The sequence below is a fragment of the Oncorhynchus mykiss genome, chromosome 23 (genome assembly GCF_013265735.2).
Source record: "Oncorhynchus mykiss isolate Arlee chromosome 23, USDA_OmykA_1.1, whole genome shotgun sequence".
In the NCBI taxonomy this organism is placed as follows: Eukaryota; Metazoa; Chordata; class Actinopteri; order Salmoniformes; family Salmonidae; genus Oncorhynchus; species Oncorhynchus mykiss.
In genome coordinates, this window is record NC_048587.1 from 46,607,889 (window position 1) to 46,632,533 (window position 24,645).

Below are 24,645 nucleotides of genomic sequence, written 5' to 3' on the forward strand. Positions count from 1 at the left end.
ATTGTGAACATAGTGCCCCATGGTGGCGGTGGGGTTATGGTATGGGCAGGCATTAGCTACGGGCAATGAACACAATTTTAATTCAGATACCGTCACGAGATCCTGAGGACCATTGTCGTGCCATTCAACCGCCACCATCACCTCATGTTTCAGCATGATAATGCATGCTGAAACAGGCCCCATGTCGCAAGGATCTGTTCACAATTCCTGCAACTTCACTCCAATATCCAGCAACTTCACTCCATTGAAGAGGAGTGGGACAACATTCCACAGCCTGAAACTATGTCCAACAATATTTTAACTTTTATTGTATTAGCATCCTTTGAATTCAACAAAACTTTAAATTAATTCATCTCCCAGACATTCAATAACCGCAAACCAATCATTCAATCGTTTTTATTCACATTTTCCATGAGGTTCCACTTCCAAGTGCTTCTCTGCAACTCGAAACAGGCCTTACCCACGCTGACTGTCTAGTTTAACTGTATCAAATATAAAATGAACATGTGAAAGTAAAATTCACCTCTACCTTGTGGTAAAACTTTGGGTTAACAGTTAAGGATTTGCACAAAAAAGCTCAGGTCAAAACAGTTTTGTTTTAAATGATTGTGATCACTTCAACATCAATTCACTCCTGTATTGTGATTCACCTCAGCAAACCCTTGCTTTTAGTTCACTCACAACAGTAGTTTAAAGTGCCTGTAGCTATATAGGTTGATCCAGCTATTGATTGATAACTGTGTAACACAAGCTGTTAAATAACCTTCAACACGATGCAGTGTTGTCCTGCTCTGTATGGCCTTTATCAGTGACAGAGGGTGGAGTGACTATCAAACCAAAGTTATCATTCCTCCCTTCTCCCTGAATGAAAGTCAAGAAAAGAGGAACAAAAGTAGAAAAAACTCAACTTAAACTAGCAATGTGCTACCCTAGTTAAGGCCTTAAACTGAATGGTAAAAGGACTCAAATATGTTTATTTTCCCCCCCAAAGGATAAAACTACAGGGCTAAACTGAACTCTTTAGACGAACACCACCCTCAGTCTGGTAAAATAAATTTAATTCAAAAACAAAATAAAGCGTCACTTTATGAATTCAAAATATAGTCTAGTTCTCAATGGCATAGTACAGTGTTCCCTTATCCATTCTTCGAGTACCTCCAGGACTGCACATTTGTGCTCAGCCCTTAACCAGCCCACCCACATTAGTTGAATCAAGTTTACCTGTTCTGGACTAGAGCACAATGAGCTGTTCTTAGGGTACTAAAGTACAGATTGGGAAATAATAGCATAGTAAATCTAGTTTTTCAGTATTGTCTCACTCGAATACACACATCTGTGCTCCTGCTCCAGCCCTTGTGAATATGGAAGGTCTTCTGTCCACCAGGCCGCCTCCATTTGGACCATGCTCAAGTGACTTATTCAGCTGCAATAACAACAAGCATTGTGTTCTGACAGGAGCAGATGATGGACGTCTCAGTCCTCCAATCCAGGTCCTGAGAGCTGGGGGCAGGAGGGCTGCGATTGGTTCGTGTGTCTGCCTGCCCTGCCTCCCCGTACAGAGCCCTCCCACTAGGCTCTGGGGGAGTGGGTTTGGTTGGGTGATGGTGGCCACAGGGGCGTGTCCTCAATGTTGTCAGGACTGTAGGGTACCCTTGAGGTACCACATCCCTCCTAAGCTCACACAGCACTCCTAACAAGCCAGGACCAAACAGACAGGTTAACATTACCACATCTGATTCTTCAGACAGTTTTAAATGGTGTTCCTACAGCCCACTCAGCTACTCAATGCCAGCTCTAGAGCAGATTCCAGAACCCGTTCTGAAGATGGTTCCAGAACCTATTCTAAAGCCAGTTCTAGATACTGTTCAGCAGTCTGTTCTACACTTTGTTCTGAGGCCAGTCGTACCTTGAGCAGGCGGTCCATGTCAGCCTTGGTAGTCTGGTCTCCCAGCTCCTGCGTCAGCCTGGTCTGGATCACATTCCTCCTTACCCGGTAGTTTTTCATGAAGATCTCATACAGGACCTGACGGTGCTGGGGGGGGGGGGTGACAACAATATGAAGATCTTTTAAAATGTAGAGGCAGAAAAATGAAAAGGGAGCTCAAACACATCCACATTTCTGAAACTAAGTAAGGGAGGGCACACAGTGCCTTGCAAAAGGATTCATCCCCTTGGCGTTTTTCCTATTTATTATTATTATTTTTTAAGTAAGAAAAATATGAACCTTTAACTAGGCAAGTCAGTTAAGAACAAATTCTTATTTACAATGACCGCGTACCCCGGCCAAACCCAATTGTGCTCCCCCACATGCCTTTTGGCGAACACCATACGTGTTTGCTTATTTCTTTCTTTAAGCAATGGCTTTTTTCTGGCCACTCTCTCTTCGGATGTGATACAGCCGCCTGGATTTGAACCAGGTACTGCCTCTTGCACTGGGATGCAGTGTCTTAGACCACTGCGCCACGCGGGAGCCCATTCCGTTGCATTACAACCTGTAATTTAAATTAATTTTTTATTTGGATTTCATGTAACGGACATACACAAAATAGTCCCAATTGGTGAAGTAAAAAGGGTTATTTGTTTAAAAAAAAAAATGTAATAATTATGTGTGCACATGTATTCACCCCCTTTGCTATGAAGCCCATAATAAGATCTGGTGCAAACAATTACCTTCAGAAGTCACATTATTAGTTAAATAAAGTCCACCTGTGTGCAATCTAAGTGTCACATGATCTCTAAATATACACACCTGTTCTGACAGGGCCCCAGAGTCTGCAACACAACTAAGCAAGCGACACCATGAAGACCAAGGAGCTCTCCAAACAGGTCAGGGACAAAGTTGTAGAGAGTACAGATCAGGGTTGGGTTATAAAAAAATACCAGAAACTTTTAAACATCCCACGGAGCACCATTAAATCCATTATTAAAACATGGAAAGAATATGGCACCACAACAAACCTGCCAAGAGAGGGCCGCCCACCTAAACTCACGGACCAGGCAAGGAGGGCATTAATCAGAGACACCAAAGAGACCAAATATATTATGATGCAATGTCTCATTATTTGTTTAATTAAAAAAATGAATATGACTTTTTGTATATATAATTTTAAAAAATACAAATATTATGCTTATCTGTTACTGTCACTATCTTTTCATTTTTGTTTTGAATGTTCTTAATTGGAAAATGCAAAATAAAATATAAAAAACAAGAGACCAAAGACAACCCTGAAGGAGCTGCAAAGCTCCAAAGCGGAGATTGGAGTATCTGTCCATAGAACCACTAAGCCGTACACTCCACAGAGCTGGGCTTTACGGAAGAGAGAGTGGCCAGAAAAAAGCCATTGCTTAAAGAAAGAAATAAGCAAACACGTATGGTGTTCGCCAAAAGGCATGTGGGAGACTCCCCAAACATATGGAAGAAGGTACTCTAGTCAGATGAGACTACAATTGAGCTTTTTGGACATCAAGGAAAATGCTGTCTGTCGCAAACCCAACACCTCTCGTCACCCAGAGACCACCATCCCCACAATGAAGCATGGTGGTGGCAGCATCATGCTGTGGGGCTGTTTTTTCCTCGGCAAGGACTGGGAAACTGGTCAGAATTGAAGGAATGATGGATGGTGCTAAATACAGGGACATTCTTGAGGGAAACCTGTTTCAGTCTTCCAGAGATTTGAGACTAGGACAGAGGTTCACCTTCCAGCAGGACAATGACCCTAAGCTTATTGCTAAAGCAACACTCGAGTGGTTTAAGGGGAAATATTTGAATGTCTTGGAATGGCCTAGACAAAGCCCATACCTCAATCCAGTTGAGAATCTGTGGTATGATTTAAAGATGGATCGATTCCGCCGGTATACAGCATACTTGAAGGAGTTAGAGCAGTTTTGCCTTGAAGAATGGGCAAAAATCCCAGTGGCTAGATGTGCCAAGCTTAGACATACCCCAAGATACTTACAGCTGTAACTGCTGCAAAAGGTGGCTCTACAAAGTATTGATTTTGGGGGGTAAATAGTTATGCGAATAAGTTAAATTGGTCTTATTTCTTGTTTGTTTCACAATAAAAAAATATTTTCCATCTTCAAAGTGGTAGGCATGTTGTGTAAATCAAATGATACAAACACCCCCAAAAATACATTTTAATTCCAGGTTGTAAGGCAACAAAATAGGAAAAATGCCAAGGGGTTGAATACTTTCGCAAGCCACTCCCAGAGTATTTCTGCATGATTTCAAAACACAGGTTACATACAAGTGATCCAGTGGGTGTGTGACAGGTTAAAGGAAATATTCATAGCCTGTTATACATTAAAAAGTATTAGTAAGTGAGGATCTTAAAACATCTAAGGTTAAAAAGATGCATTCAGTATTAGTTGATAGAGATTGATAACATTCATATAATTGTGTTAAAGTTAAAATCCGTCAAGTGTACAAAGGGTACGAATTGTGAGAGTAATGTGTAAACATTATATTGATTACTTTATTTTGTGGTGCCTAAAAGTGTTAATCTGTGATCTACGAAATGCTCTCAATCTATGAGCCGGAGATCGATTGCTCTGGTCTCCACCCATATTCCTGGGGAAATCACGGCCTTTTCTCATTGAACTAAATGTTGAATTGAGAAAACAACACCGTATCACTCTCGTGATTATTTCTCCCCTGTTTTCAGGTACTTTATTGATGATAAAAAATAGTAATTTAAATGTAATAACTCGCTAACATGTAAAGAGTGTTTAAGGTGTGTTTTAGTAACATCTTGAGGAAGTTAGAGTTAAGTTTGCAGAGAGTAATATGAGCCCTGCTCGGTTGTAGTGAAGAATAGCATCGTACTGAGAGTAGCTGACATTTTATGTCGATTGTGAATGAACATGTGCGTGTATCACTCTCGTGATTATTTCTCCCCTGTTTTCAGGGGCGTAACAGGTGCAGTGGGCATGTGGAATGATGAGTGAAAAGGAAAACAAAATTATTACACACTTGACTATAAGAAGAACCCTGACCCCAGGTGTTGTTACCTTGTCGAAGGTCTCTCCTGTCTCCCACACAACAAACACCTTCTGCTCATCCGCAGCTGCCGTGCTCTGGGCTGGAAACTACAGGGAAAAAAGAGAGACCAAACCGATGAAAATACACGAAGAGAAAGACAACTGATGAAACTGCAGGAGAGGAGACAGGAGTGAAATCCCTGCAGTGACCCCGAGTCTTATAGCACTGGGCTCTACAGACACGGGATACCTTATATTACAAGAAGCTACACTTTGGATTAAGTTATTCCCAATCTCAACAAAACAAAACAGGCGTGCTGTGTTAAGAAGATGACTAAGTCACTCTTGATAAGAGCATCTGCTAAATGACCAACATGTAAATGTAACGGGATCTCTAATCCATCCCAAAACCATTAAGCAAATCCCTGATTCAACCCTCTCCACTCCCAGAAAGCATTAACCTCTGCTGGGATAGGATAAAGTTGCCCCTCGAAGCTGATCCAAAGTCAGTTTTGCATTCATCTGACGGACTATTGTTTAGTCCGTATTTGGGGAGTGGGATCTGATCCTAGATGTGTGTGTACAGGCAAATTCTACACAGGGCTTAATGGTTAACTCCTCCTGGAACGGTAATAGGCTTTGTGCTCTCAGCCAATAATAGAAGCTATTTAACAGTGGACAGTTTCCTCCGTCCAACCCCTCCCCATACCTCCCTACCTCATTCCTCCTTCCAGGATCTAAATCCTACAAAATCCCGAGGAGCGCAAGGGGGATAAGAACCTAAGCCAGGTTGAAAAAGGGGATTTGATACTCAGAGGGAGACTTGTTCCTTATCCACACAATAGGTAGCAGTGTCTCAGACCTGTATACAATAGGTAGCAGTGTCTCAGACCTGTAAACAATAGGTAGCAGTGTCTCAGACCTGTATACAATAGGTAGCAGTGTCTTAGACCTGTAAACAATAGGTAGCAGTGTCTCAGACCTGTATACAATAGGTAGCAGTGTCTCAGACCTGTATACAATAGGTAGCAGTGTCTTAGACCTGTATACAATAGGTAGCAGTGTCTTAGACCTGTAAACAATAGGTAGCAGTGTCTCAGACCTGTATACAATAGGTAGCAGTGTCTCAGACCTGTATACAATAGGTAGCAGTGTCTCAGACCTGTATACAATAGGTAGCAGTGTCTTAGACCTGTAAACAATAGGTAGCAGTGTCTCAGACCTGTATACAATAGGTAGCAGTGTCTTAGACCTGTAAACAATAGGTAGCAGTGTCTCAGACCTGTATACAATAGGTAGCAGTGTCTCAGACCTGTAAACAATAGGTAGCAGTGTCTCAGACCTGTAAACAATAGGTAGCAGTGTCTCAGACCTGTATACAATAGGTAGCAGTGTCTTAGACCTGTAAACAATAGGTAGCAGTGTCTCAGACCTGTATACAATAGGTAGCAGTGTCTCAGACCTGTATACAATAGGTAGCAGTGTCTTAGACCTGTATACAATAGGTAGCAGTGTCTTAGACCTGTAAACAATAGGTAGCAGTGTCTTAGACCTGTAAACAATAGGTAGCAGTGTCTCAGACCTGTATACAATAGGTAGCAGTGTCTCAGACCTGTATACAATAGGTAGCAGTGTCTCAGACCTGTATACAATAGGTAGCAGTGTCTTAGACCTGTAAACAATAGGTAGCAGTGTCTCAGACCTGTATACAATAGGTAGCAGTGTCTTAGACCTGTAAACAATAGGTAGCAGTGTCTCAGACCTGTAAACAATAGGTAGCAGTGTCTCAGACCTGTATACAATAGGTAGCAGTGTCTTAGACCTGTATACAATAGGTAGCAGTGTCATGGTATTAATGCTAACAATGTTCATTCAACTACTTCTCTGATGAGTACTATGGCATTAAGACAACCATGAGAGCAAAGTTTAAAGAACCACACCTCATTAGGAAAATGTAGGCTTCACCTAAGGTACAGTGCAGTCTGGTGGGGTGTAATATAATTGAACAGTTAGATTCTACAATCACACAGCCATCAGGCTCTAATCAGAGAGCTGAACCTGATAAGGCCAACCCTCCATCGCCTCACTGCTCTCACTCTACTTCCTACCTACTACCCTCAGGAGTAAAGCCGGTGTGCTGCTACAGGGATAGATCACACACCAAAACCACAGTTTGTTGTTCTGTTTAGGAAAGGTGATGGCTGTACTCCTGAGGCAAGCAAGAGACCATCATTGCAGCAGAGAAGACAACCCGGGCAGGCTGAGTTTAATCTGGCCGGGAGCCAAAAGCTGATCTCTTTAGTCCAAGGAGAGGCTCTTTATCTGTGGATATCTAGACTTACTCACCGGGTGGAAGAATGGGCCGATCTTTAACTGAAATTCTCGAGTACCACAGGGGGTTGTCTGTTTTCCAGAGGAACTGACCCCAAACCCCCTATCATGCCAGTTTCAAAACCCAAAACCCAAGGGAGCCCTGGTGGGATGGTAGTCATGCAGCAGGGACAGGATCTAATACTCACAGGTACCAGTATCTGTTTGCATTGGCTCATCAGTATAGTATCCTGTAGCAGGCGGTCTGAGATTGAGTGGAACAGGCTGTGTCCGGGAGGCAGGGAGGCCAGGTGGAGGTTGAACAGCCTCTTGACTTCGCTCAGCGTCAGCACGTGCTGCTTCCTGAACGTGTTCCACACAAAGTCCCTCAGCTCAGGGGACGGTGAGGGAGTGGGGGTCCCGCCGTGCCCGTTATGAGGGTTTGAGGCGGGGCAGGTAGCGGAGGATGAGGGGTAACCGTTAACCAAACCATTAGGGTGCACGGATGAGCACGAGTCCATGGGTTCGTCTTCACTGACAGGTTCTTCTTTGACCCGAACCCCAGTTCCGCCACTCGCCCCAGCTCCACCCTGTCGACGAGCGCTCAGGTCCTTCTCTAGAGAGGGCTGGTTATGCCGTGCACGTTCATGGGCAGCCTTCAGCCGCTGCTCGCCACTCACGTGCACAGTTTCTGTAAAGGACAGAGAAACAGTTTTCAGCTAGAGACAATTATAAAACACATTATGCCAGAAAGACGCTGCTATAAGCACACACACCTGTTTCTAGGTCCTTTTTGGATACCAGGTCATCCTTAGAGAAGGTGAAGACCTTCTCCAATCTGCAAACAAAACATGAAACATAAAATCAACCGTCTCTGTCCATGTTACCTTACCAAGGCAAACAGTGAGTGATAATGTGTGTGTGTTTGCGTATGTCATGTCTTACTTGCTCTGTATCCCCATCCACAGCATGTGCTGCCGCTGGGCCACGTCAGGGTGCTTCTTGATGAAGGAACCGTCGCTTGGCAACAGGAACTCCCAGCCACGGTTGATACGAGGCACCGCCATATGTTCCAGGAAGTCCTTCACGTCCTCCGGGGGGAGCTGGAAATAACAGGGAGGACAAATAGTTAGCAACAACCTCTGGAGCAGAGGAGGCTGGTGGGAGGAGCTATAGGAGGACAGTCTCATTGTAATGGTGGAGTGGAATAAATTGAACAAAGTCAAACATGTGGTTTCCATTTGTTTGATACCGTTCCATATTTCCATTCCAGCCATTACAATGAGCACATCCCCCTATAGCTCCTCCCACCAGCTTCAACTGCTCTGGAGGTAACTTATTGGGGGGGGGCAGACATTTAGTAACACCCTCTGGGGGTAACTGTTAGTGAGGGGAGGAACAAATTTAAACTTGAGTGGGTTGAGTCACTGACGGGATCTTCCTGTCTGGGTTGGCGCCCCCCCCTTGGGTTGTGCCGTGGCGGAGATCTTTGTGGGCTATACTCGGCCTTGTCTCAGTTGGTGGTTGAAAATACCCCTCTAGTGGTGTGGGGGCTGTGCTTTGGCAAAGCGGGTGGAGTTATATCCTGCCTGTTTGGCCCTGTCCGGGGGTTTCGTCGGAAGGGACCACAGTGTCTCCCGACCCCTACTGTCTCTACCTCCAGTAGTTTATGTCTTGGGGGGCTAGGGTCAGTTTGTTATATCTGGAGTTTTTCTGCTGTCTTATCCGGTGTCCTGTGTGAATTTAAGTATGCTCTCCAATTATTTCTTTCTCCCTCTCTCTCGGAGGACCTGAGCCCTAGGACCATGCCTCAGGACTACCTAGCATGAGGACTCCTTGCTGTCCCCAGTCCACCTGGCCGTGCTGCTGCTCCAGTTTCAACTGTTCTGCCTGCGGCTATGGAACTCTGACCTGTTCACCGGACATGCTACCTGTCCCAGACCTGCTGTTTTCAACTCTCTAGAGACAGCAGGAGCGGTAGAGATACTCTCAATGATCGGCTATGAAAAGCTAACTGACATTTACTCCTGAGGTGCTGACCTGTTGCACCTTCGACAACCACTGATTATTATTATCTGACCCTGCTGGTCATTTATGAACATTTGAACATCTTGGCCATGTTCTGTTGTAATCGCCACCCGGCACATCCAGAAGAGGACTGGCCACCCCTCATAGCCTGGTTCCTCTCTAGGTTTCTTCCTAGGTTCTGGCCTTTCTAGGGAGTTATTCCTAGCCACTGTGCTTCTACACATGCATTGCTTGCTGTTTGGGGTTTTAGGCTGGGTTTCTGTACAGCACTTTGAGATATCAGCTGATGTACGAAGGGCTTTATAAATACATTTGATTGATTGACTTATAGGAACACTTGTGAAGTGTGTTACACCATATACTTTAAATAGAGTGGTATTTGAATTGGGTATCTTTGGCCAGGTGTGAGACACGGCAGGTGGCTTTAGTAGCACCCCCTGGTGCAGTGAACTGTTTAAAACAGTTGATGATTACCTTGATGATGGCTGCAATCTCCTTCCTCATCACCGAGCGATCCTGAGTGAATCTCCACATCTAAGAGAAACAAGAACATAAAACACACACACACACATATATATATATACACATACATACACATATATATATATACACATATACATACATACATATATATATATATATACACATACACACACATATATATATACACATATACATACACACATACATATATATATGTGTGTATATATATATATACATACACACACATATATATACATACACACATATACATACACACACACACATATATATACATACACACACACATATACATATATACACACACACACACACACACACACACACACACACATATATATATATATATACATACAAAACATATTTTTATTCCTGTTTAAATTTCACCATGAAGTCTTGAAATTTTAACCTCTTGTCAATGAACATGCACAATTGTACTGTGGACCTGTGCAGGAAGATCTGCTCGGAGATATGGTAAGGGTATAAACAGTGTGACTCACCACAAAGTCTCTTCCTCGACACAGCACCTCAGCAGGCACACCACTGTGGGGACTACAGCTGTTCTTAGGATACAGCACGTCACTGAAGGAACAAAAGAGTGTTCAACTGCTGTCAGGGACATGACCTGAAATATTTCTGGGACAATAGTTCATCTTTTTCTTTATTTTTTTTAAGTATCCAAGCATAATCTTTGTTCATGAAATCACACATTTAGATCTTGAATAATTAATCCAGAAGGAAGACTTTTTTGGATCTATTTAATCTGGATCTGTGAACCTGGTCCGTCTCACCTTTTGACCACCCAGTTGCCCTGCACCAGTAGTGCCACCTGCTGGATGCAGCGCAGCACTGCAGTGGAGTCTGTCCCAGGGGTCAGCAAACCCATCAGGTTGGCAAACGGCATCACCTTAACTAGAGAGGAAGAGAGAAATTATGGAAAGAATAAGATGGAGGACATGGGCTCGTAAGCAACAAATTCACAGTTAAGTCTACACCAGTTGCATTCGGCACATGTGACAAATACATTTGATTTGAAAACATTTCCCTTGGGGAAAATAAAGATTTATTGGAGCAAAAGTAACAAGGTTAGTGTACCGTTCTTCATCAGGGTCTTGATCTGGTCACCGAGCGGCAGCGTCCGGAGCTGGGCCATGGACAGCATGTTACTGGGACCTACGGGCCTCACACTGACACACACACACCAAGGACTCATCAGTTTCATACCTGAAATGTTACAACATGGCTTAATACATTACACACCATGCAAGTTTGACTTACATCTTCTCCTCTGCGACAGGAGGCATGAGCATTGCCAGGTACTCCCTGAGGGAGAAAAGAGGGAGAGGGATGAATAAAGGGACCGGGAGAAAAGAGGGATGAATAAAGGGACCGGGAGAAAAGGGAGAGGGATGAATAAAGGGATCAGGAGAAAAGAGAGAGGGATGAATAAAGGGACCGGGAGAAAAGGGAGAGGGATGAATAAAGGGATCGGGAGAAAAGGGAGAGGGATGAATAAAGGGATCGGGAGAAAAGGGAGAGGGATGAATAAAGGGACCGGGAGAAAAGGGAGAGGGATGAATAAAGGGACCGGGAGAAAAGGGAGAGGGATGAATAAAGGGATCAGGAGAAAAGGGAGAGGGATGAATAAAGGGAGCGGGAGAAAAGAGAGAGAAGGAATGACACACAAAAGCAACTTTCAAATAGGGACACTACGTGTTAGTACTCACTTTCAAATAGGGACACTACGTGTTAGTACTCACTTTGGAGTTTTCACCAGTTCTGTGTTCTCGGAACCTCCCATAGCCTGGCAGTACAGGTATAGCCTCTCGTGGTCCGAACGCCCGTCCTAAACACACACACACACACACAAAGTAGGTGTTAAGTTGAGACTGGCTGTGACTTGGATGAACAGAGGTCACATAAAACAGTGTGTGAGAGCGCCCCCTTACATTGAGGCCGTGGTAGTGCAGGTGGACCCAGGATTCCTCTGCCTGTTTCTTCTGAAGGAAGTCATACGACTGGATACGCCTCTGACGAGCCTGCTCCGACTCAGGACGGGAAAACCTCACCTAGAGGAAAGAGACAGGTTTAATTTGACCATCCCAATACTGACAAAGAAAACAGAGCTCAACAATTGATTTAAGAGGGCCATTTTGTGATTGTTATTGTGTGTGTTTCCTTACAGTGACGGCCTTGACATCTTCATCTGCCTCGTCCTGAGAGGAGTCTCCCCCCTCGTTAGCGGCCTCCCGCTCTCTGTGTTTGCAGTCAGCCTTGTCCAGATAGGAGAAGCTGGGTCGCATCTGGAGGATGCCCTGCAGCGGCGTGATGTGGAGCTCACCTGATGACATCATCAACACCCATCAGTGACATCACACCGAGTCAGAGACAAACATTTAGATATCAAGACTAACATGAACACACGCAGGAGAGCAATGTCAGTGCTGATGGATATGAATGTACAGAAACACAGCTACCTTTCCTGAAGATGGCAGCAGCGTATCTGGAGGTGTTGGTCGTGGACTGGATGGATGTGAACGTCTGCTTGTCCATCATCTTCCTGCAAGGAGATTGATGAATGACCAGAATGTCACAGACACAGCATATGACAGATGACATACACAAATGAAACTAACACAGAGTACTAAGAAATGAACCAACACAAAGTGTACAAAGTCATGGGTGGGCAGCATATGAGCCAATTCAATCTGGCCTGCGGGAGATTTACATTTATATAAATAGTATATGGGACTGATTTTAAGAAATGTTGCTTAATTCATTTGATTAATATTATGGTGTTTCTACTCCAAGAAAAATGAAAAACCCTCTGGGTTTCTGTTAGGATGGAACGTAAAATATGGCGCTGTACATTGTGACGGTCGGGAGTAGGCTATAGTGCTGGGCTATTGAGCTAAATGATCCCCGTGATAAAACTGTGATAAAATAGTTGTAGGCTTTTGCTTCTAACTTCAATATGCTCTTTAAAGAAATACGACCGACACCACATTACACAACACTAGCGAGACTCATGTCGCCTACGGTAGGCCTACAGCATATTGAAAAATATGACGCGACTCTACACCAATAATTACATAGAGGGGATTGGAGGATTCTAAATGAAAACCAAAAGCTGCCTCATGGGTCTGCCGGTGGCGGCCGGCACGGGTATCTGTAGCAGGAGAGGCCCCATCCACAAAGCATATTGTCCTGCTACTGCTACTACTGCTACTACTACTACATAGAACCTAACTTAGAAAAACATCTAGGCCAGTCTATTGTCCAGCTACCTGCTAGAACAGCAGGAATGTTTCTTTAGTCAGCACCATTATTAGTGCAACGCCCCTTATAGTGTTGCTCTGTGCTACCCAGTGTGGCGGGGTGGGGGTCCACCTCTCCTCCTCCGTTCCCCATGGGCTAAGTCTGTCTTCTGTGCCCGGCTCTGCGGCTCATCCTGTGCCCCCTGCCCTCATCCCTTGAACCTTGCGCACTTTCCATGGATACAGCTGGAGAACTGCAAGGCAATCCCATTGTGCGCCACTCAGGAGCCATGACCAATATACAGTGCCTTGCGAAAGTTTTCGGCCCCCTTGAACTTTGCGACCTTTTGCCACATTTCAGGCTTCAAACATAAAGATATAAAACTGTATTTTTTTGTGAAGAATCAACAACAAGTGGGACACAATCATGAAGTGGAACGACATTTATTGGATATTTAAACATCCCAAGGAGCACTGTGCAAGCGATAATATTGAAATGGAAGGAGTATCAGACCACTGCAAATCTACCAAGACCTGGCCGTCCCTCTAAACTTTCAGCTCATACAAGGAGAAGACTGATCAGAGATGCAGCCAAGAGGCCCATGATCACTCTGGATGAACTGCAGAGATCTACAGCTGAGGTGGGAGACTCTGTCCATAGGACAACAATCAGTCGTATATTGCACAAATCTGGCCTTTATGGAAGAGTGGCAAGAAGAAAGCCATTTCTTAAAGATATCCATAAAAAGTGTTGTTTAAAGTTTGCCACAAGCCACCTGGGAGACACACCAAACATGTGGAAGAAGGTGCTCTGGTCAGATGAAACCAAAATTGAACTTTTTGGCAACAATGCAAAACGTTATGTTTGGCGTAAAAGTAACACAGCTCATCACCTTGAACACACCATCCCCACTGTCAAACATGGTGGTGGCAGCATCATGGTTTGGGCCTGCTTTTCTTCAGCAGGGACAGGGAAGATGGTTAAAATTGATGGGAAGATGGATGGAGCCAAATACAGGACCATTCTGGAAGAAAACCTGATGGAGTCTGCAAAAGACCTGAGACTGGGACGGAGATTTGTCTTCCAACAAGACAATGATCCAAAACATAAAGCAACATCTACAATGGAATGGTTCAAAAATAAACATATCCAGTTGTTAGAATGGCCAAGTCAAAGTCCAGACCTGAATCCAATCGAGAATCTGTGGAAAGAACTGAAAACTGCTGTTCACAAATGCTCTCCATCCAACCTCACTGAGCTCGAGCTGTTTTGCAAGGAGGAATGGGAAGAAATGTCGGTCTCTCGATGTGCAAAACCGATAGAGACATACCCCAAGCGACTTACAGCTGTAATCGCAGCAAAAGGTGGCGCTACAAAGTATTAACTTAAGGGGCTGAATAATTTTGCACGCCCAATTTTTCAGTTTTTGATTTGTTAAAAAAGTTTGAAATATCCAATAAATGTCGTTCCACTTCATGATTGTGTCCCACTTGTTGTTGATTCTTCACAAAAAAATACAGTTTTATATCTTTATGTTTGAAGCCTGAAATGTGGCAAAAGGTCGCAAAGTTCAAGGGGGCCGAATACTTTCACAAGGCACTGTTAATAACAGGGTCAATAATATATCTGTGAGAATATCCAAGGGGCTTTTATATAATTATAAATTAATAATAATGAATCGCTTTGTTTAAAAAAAAAAACATTTTGGAGATGATGTTTTCAAATAATGTAAAATGAGGGAGAAAAAGGCCAATCTTGAACATGGGGTCAGACATTGTTACTAATTTGTAAATAAAGCCAGTTTGTTATTTAGAATGATTCATTTCTGTTTTTAAAGGGAGAGAAACCAAAAACCTACAGTCATCTCATGGGTCTCCCAGTCGAGGCCAGAACGGGTATTTAACCAGCATCTGTAGCAACACAGCTTGGATATTCTTGGACACTATGCAGTGTCTTAGACCGTTGCACCACTCAGGTGCTGTATAACATGACCGGTCGGGAGTGGTCTACAGTACCACAGTAAGAGCAAAATAATCCTAACAAAATAAAATAAAAACCTCAGTGTAACAACAGTTTTAGTAAGTAATACTGAAGTTGTGCACAATTATCAGTTTCTATTTAGGTTTATGTCGACCATTCATTGTCAGTTAGAGACACAGTAGGACCCAAAAGCATATACAATGCTCTAACTCCCCCTTGTGCTGGTCTGGAGCAATGAAGTGGTGACGCAGGGTACCATACTAAACCAAAAATTACCCCTAAGTACCACAGCATAATCGCAAAACTTTCAGTGGAGCAACCACTGTATGTAGTGCACTCACACAGAGTAGGTGTTGGAGTCCTCTGAGGTGGTTCCGTCCACATTGAGGGCGATCTGCTCGCCTTTACTTCGACAGTAGTTAGGACTCAGAGTGTTGATGGCTATCTCCAACTCCACCTACACAAAGACACAAATGATAAACTGAGGATATTGTTTAATAATAGGACAGGCTAGGGAAGATGGATAATGTGGTTTGTCCTTCATACAGTACCAGTCAAAAGTTTGGACACACCTACTAATTCAAGGGTTTTTCTTTATTTTTTACTATTTTCTGCATTGTACAATAATAGTGAAGACATCAAAAACTATGAAACAACACATGGAATCATATAGTAACCAAAAAAGTGTTAAACAAATCAAAGTACATTTTTGATTTTAGATTCTTCAAAGTAGCCACCCTTTGCCTTGATGACAGCTTTGCACACTCTTGGCATTCTCTCAACCAGCTTCACCTGGAATGCTTTTCCAACAGCCTTGAAGGAGTTCCCACATATGCTGAGCCATTGTTGGCTGCTTTTCCTTCACTCTGCGGTCGAACACATCCCAAACCATTTCAAATGGGTTGAGGTCAAGTGATTGTGGAGGCCATGTCATCTGATGCAGCACTCCATCACTCTCATTCTTGGTCAAATAGCCTTACACAGCCTGGAGGTGTGTTGGGTCATTGTCCTGTTGAAAAACAAATTATAGTTCCACTAAGCGGAAACCAGATGGGATGGCATATCGCTGAAGAATGCTGTGGTAGCCATGCTGGTTAAGTGTCCATTGAATACTAAATAAATCACTGACAGTGTCACCAGCAAAGCACCATCACACCTCCTCCACCACACATGCGGAAATCATACGTTCACCTACTCTGCTTCTCACAAAGACACGGTGTTTGGAACCAAAAATCTCACATTTGGACTCATCAGACCAAAGGACAGATTTCCACCAGTCGAATGTCCATTGCTCATGTTTCTTGGCCCAATAAAGTCTTCTTATTGGTGTCCTTTAGTTGTTTCTTTGCAGCAATTTGACAATGAAGGCTTGGTTCCCGCAGTCTCTGAACAGTTCATGTTGAGATGTGTCTGTTACTTGACCTCTGAAGCATTTATTTGGGCTGCAATTTCTGATGCTGGTAACTCTAATGAACATATCCTTTGCAGCAGAGGTAACTCTGGGTCTTCCTTTCCTGTGGCTGTCCACAAGAGAGCCAGTTTCATCACAGCGCTTGATGTTTTTTGAGATTGAACGTTCCTTGAAGTTCAAAGTTCTTAAATGTTCCGCATTGACTGACCTTCATGTCTGAAAGTAATGATGAACTGTCGTTTCTCTTTGCTTATTTGGGGCGGCAGTTAGTCTAGTGGTTAGAGCGTTGGGAGTAACCGAAAGGTTGCTGGATCGAATCCCCGAGCTGACAAGGTAAAATTCTGCCGTTCTGGCCCTGAACAAGGCCCACTGTTCCCCGGTAGGCTGTCGTTGTAAATAAGAATTTGCTCTTAACTGACTTGCCTAGTTAAATAAAAAGGATAAAAAATTAATACATTTGAGCTGTTCTTGCCATAATATGGACTTGGGTCTTTTACCAACAACTTATTGGCTCAAACGCATTGGAAATTAACTTTTAACAAGGCACACCTGCTAATTGAAATGACTACCTCATGAAGAAGGGTGGCTACTTTGAAGAATCTCATATAGAAAATACAATTAGATTTGTTTAACACTTTTTTGGTAACTACACGACTCAATGTGTTATTTCATAATGTTGATGTCTTCACTATTATTCTACAATGTAGAAAATAGTAAAAAATAAGAAAAACAACTGGAATGAGTAGGTGTGTCCAAATGAGATGGATATCCATATGAGATGAAAATCTCTTAAACAAGGGAGCCCAGTCACACCTTCTGCTGCTTGGGCTTGATCTTGGCAGACAGATGAGTGATATCATCATAGGTCATAGAGGAAGGGCGTACTGGATACTATGAAGGAGAAAAAAAAACAAGCGAAATTAAGATAAGATAGCTGTACAAGATCTTAACCAGGAACATATCAAATCCATACAGCTTGTTGCAGAGTAGATGCAGAACCTACCTGGAACAGATAGAGCTTGTCCGCAAGGCTTTTGGCCAGGTATACATCAATCTAAAAGAAACAGAAAGAGAGGAATCTTGGGTTCATATTCTTTCCATCACTCATCTTTCTCGCCAAGATGATAAAACCTTGGTTTGGGAAGAAATAGACTGGTAAACAGGAGTGCTGGGGAAACGAGCCACTCACCTCTTGTATGACGGGGTCATCGTCCTCCCCGCTGGCCATGGTGAGGGGAGGGGGAGATGTCATAGAAGAGTAGCAGGAGACCTCCGGAGAGCCAACCTAGAATAACAGTGATGCTGAGTGACCGACAAACTAACAGGGGTAGATAAGTAGCAACGTTAAATTTAACGTTAAAGGAATTGTTAATAGCTAACGTTGCGTGAGCCAGAAACAGTGACACTGGCTATCTAGCTAGCAGTCAATACATCATTCAAAACTCTGACATTCCAGTACCATCGAGCTCGTTAGACAGACACATCACATCAGCAACATGGCTATTTTAGCCATTTAGCTTGCTAGCTAACACTTGTGCAATGATGTAACATGTATAAGTTGTGGGCCGAAGCTGAAAAACTTGAAGTTGATCAAACCCCGTCAAGGGAGGAGCAAATTTTTTGGTATATGACAGTAAAACATTCTTATGATGACTATACAATTTGTTTGCACCTTAAATTCTTGCACATTAAGTATATTTCAACACTGTCAGCTCTAGCAAATTTGCCGAACAGCTAAACTTGGAACCAATCAGAAATCCTGAACATACACCCCGGGATGTTGGCAGCCAATGGCCTGCTTCAATCTAAAACGTAAACAGTTTCTTCTGAAAACACAAGCTGCTGTCTGATGAAGAGGAACAGATATAGCTAGCTCCCAGACTGAAATAAGATAAATATCTGTTTGAGTGCACTTGAAATACGCAGCATGCAATACGAATTGTCTTGACCACTTAGCCAATTTATTGAAAGCTAGCAAAAAGTCAGTTTGACTAGCCTAGCTGGCTACTGTAAATGTCAATGTGTTTCATTAGCCATCTCTGTCAGTAAATTACATTTTTGAATCATGGTTTTGTTGAGGCAAAGATCTGGGGAAGGGTACCAAAACAATGTCTGCAGCATTGAAGGCCCAGAAGAACACAGTGGCCTCCATTATTCTTATATGGAAGAAGTCTGGAACCACCAAGACTCCTAGAGCAATCGGGGGAGAAGGGTCTTGGTCAGGCTGGTGACCAAGAACCCGAAGGTCACTGACAGAGCTCCTGAGTTCCTCTGTCGACATTGGAGAACCTTCTAGAAACCTCAGCAGCACTCAACCAAATCAGGCTTTTGAATACTTTTGTAAAAAAAACAAACATTTGCTGTCATTATAGGGTATTGTGTGTAGATTAGCAAAGAAAAAAACGAAATTTAATCCATTTAGAACAGAATTTGGAAAAAGGGGTCTGAATACTTTCCGAATGCACTGTACCGGCAGGCTTGAAGAAACATTCAATCATATACAGTGCCTTCAGAAAGTATTCAGACCCCTTGACATTTCCACATTTTGTTATGTTACAGCCTCAATTTAAAATGTATTCAATTGTTTTCGCCCCCCTCATCAATCCACACACACACACTACCCCGTAATGACAAAGTAAAAACAGGTTTTTAGAAATTCTACCAAATTTATTTAAAATAAAAAAACAGAAATATCACATTTACATAAGTATTCAGAGCCTTTACTGAGTACTTTGTTGAAGCACCTTTGGCAGCGATTACAGCATCAGAGTCCTCTTGGGTATTGCAGATCTGCAGATCCTCTCAAGCACTGTCAGGTTGAATGGGGAGCATTGCTGCACAGCTATTTTCAGGTCTCTGCAGAGATGTTCGATCAGGTTTAAGTCCAGGCTCTGGCTGGCCCACTCAGGGACATGCATGGACTGGTCCTGAAGCCACTCCTGCATTGTCTTGGCTGTATGCTTAGGGTCGTTATCCTGTTGAAAGGTGAACCTTCACCCCAGTCTGCGGTCCTGACCCAATGTGTTCTCGGGGACCTTCAATGCTGCAAAAAATGTTTTGCTACCCTTCCCCAGATCTGTGCCGACACAATCATGTCTCGCTGCTCTACGGACAAATCATTCGACCTCATGGCTTGTTTTTACTCTGAACCTGTACTGTCAAGTGTGGGACCTTATATAGACAGGTGTGTTCCTTTCCAAATCATGTCCAATCAATTGAATTTATCACACATGGACTCCAATCAAGTTATAGAAACATCAATGATGATCAATGGAAACAGGACCCACCTGAGCTCAATTTTCATAGCAAAGGATCTGAATACTTATGTAAATAAGGTATGTTAATTTTTAATACATTTGCAAAAAATAAATAAACTTTTGGCTTTGTGATTATGGGGTATTGTGTGTAGATTGCTGAGGATTTGTATTTATTTAATCCATTTTAGAATAAGGCTGTAAACGTAACAACATGTGGAAAAAGGTCAAGGGGCCTGATTACTTTCTGAAGACACTGTACTTTGCATAGAAACCCAAATAAATGCATGTAGATGGAAAGGGGGGTGTGTCATGTGCATATTAGCCAATACAGATGGCATAGCCTACACACATAGCATACCTTGCAATGTAATCTTCTCTAAAAACAGTTGTACAAAGTGCTCTGTAATAAGATGAGTGTTCTCCAATACCATGGTGGACATGCATAATGTTGGATGCATTAGAATATAAGATACGGAGAATAATATAGAGCCTGTAGGATTATAGAAAAAACAGTTGGGAAATTAACGTGAAATACTAAATGTGAGTATATTTAAGTGTTTAAATGATTAACTTTCCTACTAACCTAAAAGTCGTCAGTGCCAAATTCTTGCCAATAAATTCATTATTCTACTAATCATGACAGTGCGAGACAGGTTTTCCATAATGTACGTTTCATAAGAATTCAAACAAATAACACCATCAGAAAGTGTTTCACCAGTTATTGAGTACGGAGACAAATAGCAATGGTGTCTCAGGCAGTATTTGAAATATCTAAATATAGTGAACCTAATATTGAGTTGTACCCCTTTTGCCCTCAGAACAGCCTCAATTTGTCAGGGTATGGACTCTACAAGGTGTTGAAAGCTGGCCCATGTTGACACCAATGCTTCCCACAGTTTTGTCAAGTTGGCTGGATGTCCTTTAGGTGGTGGAATATTCTTGATATACACAGGAAACTGTTGAGCATGATAACCCAGCAGTGTTACTTGTCACCTAGTACAATATCCCATTCAAAGGCACTTAAATCTGTTGTTTTGCCCATTCACCCTCTGAATGGCACACATACACAATCCATGTCTCAATTGTCTCAAGGCTTTAAATTCCTTCTTTAAACTGTCCCCTCACCTTCATCTACACTGATTGAAGTGGATTTAACAAGTGACATCAATAAGCTTTCAACTGGATTCACCTGGTCAGTCTATGTCATGGAGAGAGCAGGTGTTCATGTTTGTACACTCAGTGTATATCAAGTGCCGTGGGGGGCACAATCTTAAAATACTGCAATCCAGAAATGAGCACTTTACAATCTACGCCAAAAGCCTGGACTTCTGATGGAGACCATCAAACTGTCATCAACTCATGCAGTATTACCCTTTCTCTCCAGGAGCATGCATGTGCCCAGGCCCCATAGGCGTATCGAAAGGACCTCCCCTGGTCACCAATGTAACTGACCGATGTAGAGAGCCATAGCAGTACCTTAGCAGAATGCAATCTAAACCGTGTGTGGTCCAGAGACGAGAACCTTCGTAAAACTGACCATCCTACCGATCCTTGACTTCGGCGATGTAATTTACAAAATAGCCTCCAACACTCTACTCAACAAATTGGATGCCGTCTATCAGTGCCATCCGTTTTGTCAAAACGCTCCTTGCCCCAGAATGACATTAGCTAGTGATACAGCCATCTGCTCCTGCTTGCAAGCAACAGATATACTTGTTGGAACTAGCTAGTTAAGTAGCAAGCTAGCTAAATTACTGAGTTCTAAATTGGGAGTAATTTTACAGCTTACATTGACAGTATCAATATCATAACCGCCATCGACAAGAGACAATACTGTGAAGCAGTCTTCATCGACAACTACAAATACCTAGGTGTCTGGCTAGACTGTAAACTCTCCTTGCAGACTCACATTAAGCATCTCCAATCCAAAATTAAATCTAGAATCAGCTTCCTATTTCGCAACAAAGCCTCCTTCACTCATGCCTGCAAACATACCTTAGGAAAACTGACCATCCTACCAATCCTTGACTTCGGCGATGTCATTTACAAAATAGCCTCCAACACTCTACTCAACAAATTGGATGCCGTCTACGAATTGCAAAAATCGCTGAAGTTGGAGACTTATCTACCTCACCAACTTCAAACATCTGCTATCTGAGCAGCTAAACGATCGCTGCAGCTGTACATAGTCTATCGGTAAATAGCCCACCCAATTTTTCCTACCTCATCCCCATACTGTTTATATTTATTTACTTTTCTGCTCTTTTGCACACCAATATCTCTCTCTACCTGTACATGACCATCTGATCATTTATCACTCCAGTGTTAATCTGCAAAATTTTAATTATTCGCCTACCTCCTCATGCCTTTTGCACACAATGTATATATACTTTTTTTCCTACTGTGTTATTGACTTGTTAATTGTTTACTCCATGTGTAACTCTGTGTTGTCTGTTCACACTGCTATGCTTTATCTTGGCCAGGTCGCAGTTGCAAATGAGAACTTGTTCTCAACTAGCCTACCTGGTTAAATAAAGGTGAAACTGGCTTACCTGGTGAAAATTATATCACGTTTCTATAACTAAATAGTTTGATTACAACAAGAAAAAGACACACTGATAACAGTTCGTCTGACATAGACCTCTGTCTAATATCTTAAATATGGATAACGTGATTGGCAGATGTGATCAGCAGAGCTACTACCAAAGATTTGTTATACCGAAGCCAAGAGACCCCAGCCTGTTGTTTCAAATGGGTCATTTGAGTCATAGTTGGCAGACCAAGCAAGGTGGGCAGAGCCAAGCACGAGCTAGCAAGATCCTATTTGCGCGTTCTACCACTATTTGCATATTTATGTTAAGGAACGCCTACTCTGAAGTGAGCGTGTGCAATAACTCAATTCGCCTTGGTACTCCTAAACAATTTTTAAAAAATTTGGCAAAGGGTAAAGTCCACTCTGTTCGTAACATATTATAGTTTTGGGAACAGAAAACTGTATAGATCAAATGTTTCATCGGTGAGAAAATTAGCAGAGTGTTAACCAAAATCAATTTTGTTCCATCTTCTCCCATATTTGGTAGCGAATGGAAACGCCAAGCGGATGCTTCACAATTATACATCCGGTGAAATCTGTCTCTTTGTTCTATCTGTAATAGTAACGTACATGATATTACGAGTTGCTCGGTAGTACTCTGCGGCGTTTGCCTGTCCTGCTAGCGAACATAAAAGTACGTATTTTAAAAAAATGTGTAAGAATTGACATTGCCAACAAACGGATGTTTATAAGAAATACATATGCACAAAATTTTAAAACAACAAAAAAACAGCACCTCCCTCAGATCGAGAAATCTAACCATTCATCTAACAGCCCACCACCAAGTAATACATTTTATCGTGAGTAGTCCTCGCAGTTCATTGGTTAGCTAACAGTGCATTAGTTAGCTAATTTGCATTGACAACGTGACAAGTAGCATAGCGGCTGTGTTGGTGAGCTACTTATTCAATCAAACAGTTTGAGCCAAACCAACGCTAAAAACAAAACGAATCTGTAAAATAACGAGTAACACGTAAAAAATCTAACGTTAAGTAACTATGGCTAACTAGCTATATCTCATGATATGGTTAAACAGCTAAATATTTAGATATGGCTGTTTACTTGAGTACTGGCTAGCAATATACCCGGTTGTGTTGGCTAACGTTTGCTCGAAACTCTAGCTTGCAAGCTATCAAATATAATTGGAAGTCATTTGCCAGGCCTCGATTTTGTGAGTTTTCCCTGTATTTCAATAAAAGTTAAGGGCTAGATCTCACCTGCACACTTCACCGTCCCCCTCAGTTTATTTCATTGACGTATGTTAATGGGTTTGCTATGTTTAAATACTTCAGGTGATCGAGCTTTAAAGAAGTGAGTAACGGTGGCTATCTGAGCGCTGCCATGTCGTTGCTTGGCTCCACAGAGACACGTGGGGAGGAGCTGCTATTTGGATTCCCACAATGCAAAGCGATAAAAGGTTTACGTTTTAGCCTACAGATGTCGCAAAGGCGTTTAACATGAGATTGTGTTAAAATGTTTCATATAATCCATAAGGATTTATGCCCTTGTAGTGATTTCCAACTCACTGGACTGCGGAAGTAGAGCCCGCGATCCGAAAAATATTCCTGACAGCGGTGGGATTCGAACCCACGCCCCCGAAGAGACTGGAGCCTTAATCCAGCGCCTTAGACCGCTCGGCCACGCTATCGTGTACCATTACTTCTGTATATAATAAGATTAATAGATTCATAAATGTTGTACAATTACTTCCAGACAGCAGTGACATGACATCGCATCAGTCCGCTAAGTATGGTTATGTATTTATGAAGTACCGGAAAAGCAGGTGTTTGGATGGTATATTGGCACTTGTCGATGGCCGGGTTGTGCTGATAAACTCCCCCTACCAGACACCCCCCTTTCGCGTGAACGCGCACGCACTGAACACGTTATGCTGCGTTTCATTTAATTATTTATCTCGGGTTGATCGCGGGCGAGGCACCGGTAATGTCTGCAGCTTTCGGTTTGGCTATTTGTTTCAAGTGTATTAGTCTAAATAAATCTCTTTGCTAAAATTCATTATCTCTCACATGTCTTATTCGACTAGTGGTTGTTCTGAAATGTTTATTGTTTGCCTACATTTTACTCCTTCCTCTATGTTTAATATAACACACATACATCAACTATTAATTTCAGTTGCCTAATAACGTTTTTCTATAGAAAGTATTTTACTTTGATGTGTGCCACAGAAGGTATTTGACTCTAGCCACAAAATTATGGAAATTAGAAGGGAGGATTTTGGCAAGGCTATTTTCTTGCCGGTGGAAATTCTCTCTCCCCTTCTATCTTGGGACTGCAAGGCCTGACACACTTCAGAATCCTTTTGGTAG

At 42.6% G+C, this 24,645-nt stretch overlaps 1 protein-coding gene and 1 non-coding gene across 2 annotated transcripts; both read right to left on the minus strand.

Moving 5' to 3' along the window:
* Positions 1-285: 285 nt before the first annotated feature.
* Positions 286-23,704, minus strand: LOC110503125 (DNA-directed RNA polymerase III subunit RPC5). The gene is made up of 20 exons (XM_036960572.1): positions 23,536-23,704; positions 17,658-17,753; positions 17,472-17,522; positions 17,282-17,359; positions 15,399-15,514; positions 12,297-12,379; positions 12,003-12,160; positions 11,769-11,888; positions 11,580-11,665; positions 11,098-11,142; positions 10,915-11,006; positions 10,611-10,731; positions 10,320-10,401; positions 9,793-9,852; positions 8,236-8,393; positions 8,067-8,128; positions 7,500-7,981; positions 5,011-5,088; positions 1,907-2,032; positions 286-1,690 (listed from the first exon to the last, which is right to left on the minus strand). Exons 2-20 carry the CDS (start codon positions 17,718-17,720, stop codon positions 1,634-1,636), a joined length of 2,118 nt encoding a protein of 705 aa, XP_036816467.1. The 5' UTR covers positions 17,721-17,753; positions 23,536-23,704; the 3' UTR covers positions 286-1,633.
* A 180-nt stretch (positions 23,705-23,884) lies between these two features.
* Positions 23,885-23,966, minus strand: trnal-aag. Its single transcript has one exon. It is a non-coding gene; the product is annotated as a tRNA-Leu (tRNA).
* Between the last annotated feature and the right edge of the window lie 679 nt (positions 23,967-24,645).